General features: G+C 38.0%; 2 protein-coding genes across 6 annotated transcripts; both read right to left on the bottom strand.

The window, feature by feature from the left end:
- Positions 1–858: 858 nt before the first annotated feature.
- Positions 859–4,264, bottom strand: LOC148100491 (uncharacterized). 3 transcript variants are annotated; one of them, XM_087847726.1, is made up of 5 exons: positions 4,231–4,264; positions 3,913–3,936; positions 2,897–3,203; positions 2,341–2,489; positions 859–1,211 (listed from the first exon to the last, which is right to left on the bottom strand). In XM_087847726.1, the coding sequence occupies exons 1-5, from the start codon at positions 4,262–4,264 to the stop codon at positions 865–867; spliced, it is 861 nt and encodes a 286-aa protein (XP_087703852.1). In that variant the 3' UTR covers positions 859–864. The 3 variants fall into 3 exon arrangements, with proteins under 3 accessions (XP_087703852.1, XP_087703853.1, XP_087703854.1); XM_087847727.1 differs by having other exon boundaries at positions 2,897–3,191; XM_087847728.1 differs by having other exon boundaries at positions 2,897–3,179.
- Positions 4,265–7,907: 3,643 nt separating this feature from the next.
- LOC148100490 (fucolectin-3-like) lies at positions 7,908–10,259 on the bottom strand. Of its 3 annotated transcripts, none has more exons than XM_087847723.1 (5): positions 10,226–10,259; positions 9,908–9,931; positions 8,990–9,296; positions 8,432–8,583; positions 7,908–8,254 (listed from the first exon to the last, which is right to left on the bottom strand). In XM_087847723.1, the coding sequence occupies exons 1-5, from the start codon at positions 10,257–10,259 to the stop codon at positions 7,908–7,910; spliced, it is 864 nt and encodes a 287-aa protein (XP_087703849.1). The 3 variants fall into 3 exon arrangements, with proteins under 3 accessions (XP_087703849.1, XP_087703850.1, XP_087703851.1); XM_087847724.1 differs by having other exon boundaries at positions 8,990–9,284; XM_087847725.1 differs by having other exon boundaries at positions 8,990–9,272.

Below are 10,259 nucleotides of genomic sequence, written 5' to 3'. Positions count from 1 at the left end.
CTTCATCATGATTATGCAAATTCTCATGACCATAAACTTACATCTGTAAACCTTTTTAAAAAGAGATTTCTCTCCATATAAAAACTATGAAGACATTTCAACTACTATCCGAAGCCTTTTACGGAGCCATTATTATGATTATGATTATTATGTGTTGTCTTGATGTGCACAAGACATATGTAGAATTATACAGTGTGTTTAAAGGAGACAATCTGAAACACAGATGGAGTCATTGAATAACCTTGATAGAAACATCACACCACACTGGTTGCTGCCTGTACTTCCCCTCGAGCTTCCTCTTAGGAGATGCAGCTGTGGCATAGACTCGAAAATCAAACATCACCTCATTCTTGAGTTACAGTGTTAACTAAGTTAAGCGTCCACACCACAAATCAACCGGGTAATGAATGACATAGTGAGGCGTGAAAACAAAACTGACAAACATTTGTACTCCATTTACAGTTTTATTTTTAAAGCAGGTTCACACATGACAGACACGAGGAAATCCTGTTTTAATGAAAGAATATATAAGTTCAAAATAATATATATTTTATAATCTAAAGATTTGTGAGAAATACCTAGACTCTGATTATTTTAGTTTCACATAGCTATGATATCAAAGTAAATTCAGCAGGAGTTTGTACTGAATGTATGTTCAGACACACAAAGGTGGCAATGACAACAGTTAAGTAGGCTGTAGAAGATAATAGGAAAGTTCTGCTTAATTTCACCACTGTTTATCTTCCTGCTACACTGAGCCTGAACCCATCACCTTTGATATATTAGAGGAAAGTTTTCTACAACCCAACAAGCCACTACTGACACCTGTCTAATTGAATAAACAAAACCAATCCATGGATCTTCTTACACTGCACAGATGAAATTATATTTATCATAAACAGACTTCTTGTACCACAAATGGTTCCCACTTGTACTCATGGCTCCACTTATGCTACAGTCTGCTGTTCTTGTCTCGTCTGGAGCCCACTGATTAAAACCTACACAGTGATCATCAGCCCAGAACCAGAGGTCCAGGGTGCAGCTGTAGTGAAGACCCAGCCAGACAAAGGGAGTGTCAGCCTTCTGAGCCTCCAACTCAACCCAGCCCTGGGTCTCTTCATCAAGGATGGAAACCAGATCCATGTGTTCCTCTCTGCAGTGGTACAGGGCGTCTGCCCATGTCTTGTTCTCTTTAATCAGTTTAAAGGGCTCTAAAAGGAAAAACATCAAAAACATGAAACTTAGAAGCATCAAACCAAACAGTGTTTCTGAGTGTCTAACATGCTGCGTTAATCCAAGCACATAATTCTTCTTACTTATTCTCGCTTATTCTTTAACCCTCAAAGAGTTTCTCAGTCTTGTTCTCTAAAACCTAAAGAATTATGCATTTGATCAACTGGTCCCGTAATGGAATTGATACCCTGCTGGGCTTGGGAGAGCCTGATTGTCCTGCGGAGACGTTTGCTGCAGGATACTCGATGGTCGGTTGCATCGTGTGTATGGCGACACTCTCGGTGGAGGACATTGAATAACATCTACCAATTCGGAACCACGATAACAGAGTTCTGGCTGATGGGACCTGGCTTATCGAAGTAAAAGAAGCGGCTACAGCTGTTCAAAACCCCATAAGGCTACCCGACATGATAGACAATGGGCAGGGCTGTGAGTACTCAGATTGTGTTTTGAACGCAAAATGGAAAACATCTTGGAGAAGAACAACAGGAATTGAGAGGATTGGTGCCAGCTGAAGGCCTGCCAAGGTCGAAGCTGACTGGAACAACATAAATTCTTCCATGATAACAGGATTGTTGTCAAAACTCTTTGTCCCTCCTTCAAGGCCATCCGCGTTGATCGAAGATTGTTGACTTTTGCTTAACCGGGTGAAGGGACACTTTCTCTCGGCTGAACACAGAAAACACACACGCACACACACACATGTACACTGACACAGACCTGCACTCACCCCCCACCCCCTCCAAACGCCTTCGAAGCTTATGTCTTCTATGTTGTGAGATGTGATCCTTCATGTGCTGAGGTGTTTTGTTCTGTTCTCAAACTGATCTCACTGTTGGAGCTCAGCCTGGGGGGAGTTCTTTTTTCTCCTCATCTTTCCTCATGTTGTGCATTTTCCATTGTTATATCTCTCTGACCTGTCTTCCCCATGTGATGCTGTGTAATGTATGTATGGTCGGAAGTGTAAGATGGCGCTGGCAAAGGTCGGCAGCCTTAACCCAATTTCCATCAGGATGAATAAAGTATTATCAATCAATCGATTTACACATTTATATTGACTCTACTGACTGACCAGTTAACTTAGTGGGTAAGAATGTTTTATCGTACCTTTTTTTCTGCCTTTCATCGTCACCTCACACAGAATTACAAGCCTTGGTGTGTCTTTGTACACAGTTACATAACGCCCCCACTTTGTTCCATTTTCACAGTTAAATGTATTATTTTCTCCACTAGTAAGTATGGTTATTCTTGCACACCTGTAAACAAAGACAAAAGGTTGGACAGATGTACAGAAAGAGTTTCTGGCTCTGTTTGATTAAATCATGCTGTAAACAGTGGAGACAGTCGAACAGCTGGATAATAAATGTGAGCTGCTGTCTGAGAACATTTTAGAAAGAAGGAAAACACCTACAAATAAACAACAAAGGAAAATGAGAATAAATAAAGATTTTATATTTTACTCATATACTTGATTATCACTCCAAACTACATCACATCATATTAGACCTCCTATTTCATCTGATAGAACTGATACAGGGTTATCTGTGTTACTGTATTACTGGATTTAAATACATTTAAATGTTCATTATAATTATCTAAAAACATTGGACATGCTGGAGCCTGACTGAGAACAGAATGATTCAAAGTAAGATGAAGGTATTACTCAGTGGTGTCAGCAGCATTTCTCTCAGATGAGTTCCCGATGAGGATGCGAGCGTCTTTTAGATCAACATTGTGTTGATCTTTGTTGTAAATGGTGATGCAGGAAATTTCATATAGACCCAATAAGTCAACTGTCCACCAGCTGATGGGCTGTTTTTCTACAGTGTTAGAACATGTCGAATTATTTCCGTCCAAAGCTCTGTCAGCAGTGTAGTTGACACCATTGTCTGTGTAGACTGAAGACTGAAATGCCACTTTGTTGTCCAGGTTGATAGTTTTCCATCCTGGACTACATCCTGATGATGTAACTGAAAGTAAAGTTAAAAAAAAAAAGAAAAGAAAAGAAACAATGTCAGTGGCAATAATACTTCAGACCGGGTCTTCTAGTGTTTTTTAGGAAAAATCTCCTTTTCACTCCTAAATAATGAATCTGAATGATGACTTCATGATCTGACTAAACCTTTTGTGGCAAACATATTTAACACAAACACACACACACACACACCCACACACACACACACACACACACACACACACACACACACACACACACACACACACACACACAGGTTATTTCCAAGCAGCCTCACTACATTATAAATGTTGAATAGTTTTGCAGTTAGTGAATAAAGATTCATCAGAATTAATGAAATGAATAATTTGATTGTCAAAACATATCAAAGACTGCACGTTTATCAAAGCACTTATTTCTAAATCACGTTGATCACATATCACAGAACATAATTCAATATAAATTTACATTTATAACATATATTTATACAGATGTTTGTAAAATAGATTCAGTCCAACAGAAAATCCCCACATGAAACATTCCCACAGATATGACGTCTACTGTGATGCAATAAATAAATAAATGAATTGAAAAATAAAATATAAAAATAATTAAAAAGGCATAAAATTAAATATGTTAATTTTACAAATAAGTATATTCAGAACAGAAGTACCATCATACTTTTTGATATAACCTGAAGAAACTGATTAGAAATGCACTCTTACTTGGATCCTTTTGAGTTGATCTTCCTGTGAAGTTTCAGAGAACGATGTAAGAATGAGTGAATTACTGCCAGCTCTGATATTGTTGTTTGGTAATACAGCAGAAAGCACAGAATGTAAACCATCCTTCAACACTCAGAAATGAAACTGGCTTTACTAAAGTCAAATCCTCTTTAAACTAAATGAAACGACTTTTGCTTTATCGAGCAGTTTGGATCAACTCACAGTAAAACTGAACTGTTATATTTGATCTTTTTCATTCTTTATAACGATCATTGAAACATCACTGTGCCAGGCAGGAACATCAAATGATCCACTTACCAATCAAAGTGATGAACAACAGACTCCACAGCATCTTTACTTTAGTCTCGTTGCACAAATGTGTCCTCTAATAAGAGAAAGAAAAGACTTCTACCCTCACTCTGGAGTTTTCTGTAGACACACTGATGTTGATATGATCCCCTCTCTGAGTCAGAACTGGATTTGTGTTTCTGTCACTTCCCTCATAGCAGAAAACATGAAATTATTCATTTCTCCTGTTTACACTCAGAGTGAGGCTGTTATGTTCAGTAGGCAAAGCATTCCCAGACTTTTACATCTGATTTGCAGATGTGAACATACCATGACTGTTATGATCACCATGTTCAAACTACATTCTGTGTGCATACAAGTACATGCAAATACTTGATACTTAGCATAGCAGGAAATTTACTTCACCAGTGGAGGCTGTGTGAATAAAAGGTATTCAGTGACATTTCAACAGGTAGACATTTGGTCTACTTTAAAGAAAAACAAGAGACATTATTAACAATCAGTCATTCATTAATAAGCTGCCGGGAAAAAACCTTCACAAGTCCATCATTGTGTCTACTTCCTGTTCTGCATCTGCATTTAGTCTGGATTTCATGTTTCATGCAGAAATTATTTATAGCAAAGTGCTTCACACACTGCCGAGTATTTGTAAATGTGTGCATGAGGGCAGGAATGCATGTTTGTGTCTGTGTGAGCCTGTTTCTCTAAGTCTTTGTCAGGCTACCCCCAGGTGTGGGGGCCAATCTCACCACACTCCATACCAGTGCTTGATGCCCTTGGGCATCGGTGCGTTGGTGGTTCTCGGTGTCCAGGGCTGGGCACTTGGGTATGTACTGGGTCACTCCCGGTGGCTGTTTGGCGGGGCCTGGCGCCCGTGGCTCGGTCGGGCCCCTACCAGAAGGCAGGGGGCCCTCATACCTCGGGTGGCTGGGCCTGGCACTCTGCCACAGCTGGCTGCCAGCACAGCCTGCGGGCACGTCACTGCAGCCCCCTGTAGCTTCTGCACCGTGGCTGCAGGGTGAGTCCTATTCATCACTAATTATGAATTTCATCATGTACAGTCTTGAAGTGCAGTTCTCACTTTTTTTGCACATTAAATACATTTGGTCATTGGAGCAGAGAAGCAGCTGGGATATTCAAAGTAAAGCAGCATCATGGTTTTTGCTGCAAAAGCACAGGAATCTGCATATCAGACTTAAGTCCTGGTGTGTTTTATTATCACAATGTGAAGTTAACACACCAGCCTGACTCTCAAACTCTAAAAGTCTGCTGGTCAAGCAGCACACTGTAGATGGAGCTCTGGTAGAAAGCAGAAAAAGTCCATCATCAACCAGAGTGTGTTATTTGGAATCTACTATAGTGAAAAATGAAGAACTTTTTTCTTTAAAGTGGCATCACTTAAAGATTTAGTATTTGGAAATGATTTCATATTAAATATTGATTTTAAGTGGCGTAGCTGGCCAAGTATTGCTAAGTGGTGTCTTAAAGCGTATTGTTGTGTTAGAATGAGAGTCTGAAGAGGAAAATATTAGACTGGAAATGTTGCAAATGTTGATTTACACTTATTTTAAGAACATTACAATATTATTATAAACAATGTGCTTATTTTTTTAAGCTCTGAATTTAATTAGTTAAAGTTCATGAAGGTTCATAGAGGTTACATTGACCATAGTACATGCTCAGAGTATATAGCATCACTGGTTCCTGAAGTATTTTTTTGTGGGGAAAAACATATCCGAGCCCCTCTGGGTCTTTCACACAAATGCACCCTGGTCATGGATGTGTAAGACTCAGCTTTGCAGTTTGTCTTTACAAAAACCTGAAAAATGTGTCATTCTAAAGAGCTCACTGAATTCGAGCATGCTACTGTAAAAGGAAACCGCCACTGCAACAAGTCAGTTTGTGAAATTTCTTCCCACTTTGATACTGTTTGAATAATTTTATTCTTTTCTTTTAGAATGAGGTGCTCTGACTTTCATGTTGGCCATTGCATAAGAGCTGTCTTCTATTCCATTCATCTACACAGAATTATTTACATGGAAGAAAGTTTTCCATCTACTAATAAATCTGAACCACATAAGTTTAATGCTGGACTTGCACTTTGCCATGGCAGAGGGCAGTAAAATAAGGAATGACTGTTATGAACCACATAGCAGGAAGGTGCACGATGCTAACGTGCAGGGCATACATGGAACATGATAACCAAATGGCTGGCATAGTTCAGAGGCCGGGCCTGGAAGTCCCAAAGTCAATATGGGAGACACTGCCAAGGGTGGTCGAGAATGACCGGACTAAGATCCTGTGGGACTTCCAGATACAGACGGACAAACTGGTGATAGCAAACCATCAGACATACTAGTGATGGACGAGCCACTATACCGAGTAATAGCAGAATCAGGAATAATGAATACCAGAAGCTGGAAAAACAACAAAGGCTGAGAGAGGAGGTTAAGAAGATGTGAATGGTGAAGGCAACAGTGGTCCATGTAGTAATCAGAGCACTCGGGGCAGTGACCCCTAAACTGGGCAGGTGGCTCCAGCAGATCCCAGGAATGACATCTGAGATCTGTGTCCAGAAGAGTGCAGCTCTACGAAGAGCAAAGATACTTTAAAGGACCCTGGTAAACATTTGTAATAACGGATGTGTGTGACTCTGAGTGATTCACAGGATTGCTAGATCAAGGCTAGCGACCTTAAAATGGAGATTCCAGAAACTTTCTTTACCGCGATGATCAAGCATCAACACTTAAAATTCGAGAGCACTTCGGTCAATGTGATATTGATGTAGTTATTTTTATTCTCAGATGTTTCAACTGATTTGCTCACTATTGCACAGGTTACCTGTTGGTAGATCCTGCACAAAAACACATTTTGTCTTTTAAAAGATATCAGGAACTTAAGGCCTTTTTTAATTATATCAACGTAACATCAGTTCAAAATACAGTCATGGGTGTGGAACCTTTTCTCAGTATTTGTGGCTTTAATAAAGGCTGTATTATTAAAACACTGTAAATGCCGTAATTTCACTGCTCATACAGATTCATTCAGAATAATTATCACTTTTGTGCAAATGACCATTTTAACTGAAACATGCATTTTACAGTGTAAAAATGATATATGAAGTTATACAGTGAATTTAAAGGAGACAATCTGAAACACAAACACAGTCACTGAATATCTGTAAACAAACATCCCAACAAAAATAAACTGAATTGAAAAACATTTGTTTTCCAGTTTATGTTTTATTTGTTCAGCAGGTTTAAACATGACAGGCGCGAGTAAAACAATTCAAAGGCCAACGATCCATTTACAACTAAATATATATATATATATATATATATATATATATATATATATATATATATATATATATATATATATATATGTCAATTCAAAATTATAGAAAATTATAAAATTATAGAAAACACTGAATGCTTAAGTTTTTTAAGTGTCATACAATCATCATATCAGTGTATCATGAAATACAATCAAAAGTAATATATAATAATAACATCTTTCTGAGTGTTAATAGAAAAGTTCTGCTTAATTTCTCTACTGTTTATCTTCCTGCTACACTGAGCCTGAACCCATCACCTTTGATTTATTAGAGGAAAGTTTGCTACAACCCAACAAGCCACTACTGACACCTGTCTAACTGAATAAACAAAACCAATCCATGGATCTTCTTACACTGCACAGATGAAATTATATTTATCATAAACAGACTTCTTGTACCACAAATGGTTCCCACTTGTATTCATGGCAGCGTTCATGCCGCAGACTGCTGTTCTTGCCTCGTCTGGAGCCCACTGATCAAAAAATACACACTGATCGTTGACCCAGATCCAGAAGCCGAAGCCACAGATGTATTGAAGACCCAACCAGACAAAGGGAGTGTCAGCCTTCTGAGCCTCCAACCCAACCCAGCCCTGAGTCTCTTCATCAAGGATGGAAACCAGATCCATGTGTTCATCTCTGCAGTGGTACCGGGCGTCTGCCCATGTCTTGTTCTCTTTAATCAGTTTAAAGCGCTCTAAAAGGAAAAACATCAAAAACATGAAACTTAGAAGCATCAAACCAAACAGTGTTTCTGAGTGTCTAACATGCTGCGTTGATTGAAGCACATAATTCTTACTGTCAACATTTACACATTTATATTGACTCTACTGACTGACCAGTTAACTTAGTGGGTAAGAATGTTTTATTGTACCTTTTTTTCTGCCTTTCATCGTCACCTCAAACAGAATTAAAAATCCTCCCGATGTGTTTTGGTACACAGTTACATAACGCCCCCACTTTGGTCCATTTTCACAGTTAAATGTTTTATTTTCTCCACTAGTAGTTGTGTTGATTGTTGCACACCTGTGATAAAAGACAAAAGGTTGGACAGATGTACAGAAAGAGTTGTGTTTCTGGCTCTGTTTGATTAAATCATGCTGTAAACAGTGGAGACAGTCGAACAGCTGGATAATAAATGTGAGCTGCTGTCTGAGAACATTTTAGAAAGAAGGAAAACACCTACAAATAAACAACAAAGGAAAATGAGAATAAATAAAGATTTTATATTTTACTCATATACTTTATTATTACCCAAAACTACACCATATTAGACCTCCTATTTCATCTGATAGAACTGATACAGGGTTATCTGTGTTACTGTATTACTGGATTTAAATGCATTTAAATTTTCATAAAATTATCTAAAAACATTGGACATGCTGGAGCCTGACTGAGAACAGAATGATTCAAAGTAAGATGAAGGTATTACTCAGTGGTGTCAGCAGCATTTCTCTCAGATGAGTTCCCGATGAGGATGCGAGCGCCTTTTAGATCAACTTTGAAATGATCCGTGTTGTAAATGCTGATGCAGGAAATTTCATATAGACCCAATAAGTCAACTGTCCACCAGGTGATGGTTTCATATACAGTGAAGGAACCTGTCAAATAATTTCCGTCCAAAGCTCTGTCAGCAGTGTAGTTGACACCATAATAATCTGTGTAGACTGAAGACTGAAATGCCACTTTGTCATCCAGTTTGATAGTTTCCCATCCTGGACTACATCCTGATGATGTAACTGAAAGTGAAGATGAAAAAAAAAAAACAAGGTCAGTGATAATAATACTTCAGACCAGGACTTCTAGTGTTTCTTTATCAAAATCTCCTTTTCACTCCTAAATAATGAATCTGAATTATGACTTGATAATTTGACTAAATCTTTTGTGGGAAACATATTTAAAACACACACACACACGCAGTTGGTGAAAAAAAAAATCATCAAAATTAATGAAATGAATAATTGGACTCTCAAAACATCCTGAAGGATGACCCTGTAATATATTAAACTCCCACCCACACATCAAAGACTGCATGTTTATCAAAGCATTTATTTCTAAATCACAGTGATAACGTATCACAGAACATAATTCAATATAAATTTACATTTATGTCATATATTTATACAGATATTTGTAATATTGCTTCAGTCCAACAGAAAATCCCCACATGAAACATTCCCACAGATATGACGTCTACTGTGATGCAATAAATAAATAAAGGTAGAAAAATATATAAAAATAATTAAAAAGGCATACAATTAAATACTTTACAAATAAGTATATTCAGAACAGAAGTACCATCATACTTTTTGATATAACCTGAAGAAACTGATTAGAAATGCACTCTTACTTGGATCCTGTTGAGTTGATCTTCCTGTGAAGTTTCAGAGAACGATGTAAGAATGAGTGAATTACTGCCAGCTCTGATATTGTTGTTTGGTAATACAGCAGAAAGCACAGAATGTAAACCATCCTTCAACACTCAGAAATGAAACTGGCTTTACTAAAGTCAAATCCTCTTTAAACTAAATGAAACGACTTTTGCTTTATCGAGCAGTTTGGATCAACTCACAGTAAAACTGAACTGTTATATTTGATCTTTTTCATTCTTTATAACGATCATTGAAACATCACTGTGCCAGGCAGGAACATCAAATGATCCACTTACCAATCAAAGTGATGAACAACAGACTCCACAGCAT

Source organism: Neolamprologus brichardi, chromosome 11 (assembly GCF_056152115.1).
Source record: "Neolamprologus brichardi isolate AB-2024 chromosome 11, ASM5615211v1, whole genome shotgun sequence".
Classification (NCBI taxonomy): domain Eukaryota; kingdom Metazoa; phylum Chordata; class Actinopteri; order Cichliformes; family Cichlidae; genus Neolamprologus; species Neolamprologus brichardi.
The sequence above is the reverse complement of the archived record's forward strand: the minus strand, read 5'-3'. Positions and strand labels throughout refer to the sequence as shown.

Coding starts and splice junctions, on each gene's coding strand:
- LOC148100491 (XM_087847726.1), bottom strand. CDS start 4,264: ATGCTGTGGAGTCTGTTGTTCATCACTTTGATTG. Junction 3,204..3,912: donor ATCAACTCAAAAGGATCCAA/GTAAGAGTGCAT, acceptor CTTTACTTTCAG/TTACATCATCAGGATGTAGT. Junction 1,212..2,340: donor GATGAAAGGCAGAAAAAAAG/GTACGATAAAAC, acceptor TTTTCCTTTTAG/AGCCCTTTAAACTGATTAAA.
- LOC148100490 (XM_087847723.1), bottom strand. CDS start 10,259: ATGCTGTGGAGTCTGTTGTTCATCACTTTGATTG. Junction 8,584..8,989: donor AATGCTGCTGACACCACTGA/GTAATACCTTCA, acceptor CTTTTATCACAG/GTGTGCAACAATCAACACAA. Junction 8,255..8,431: donor GATGAAAGGCAGAAAAAAAG/GTACAATAAAAC, acceptor TTTTCCTTTTAG/AGCGCTTTAAACTGATTAAA.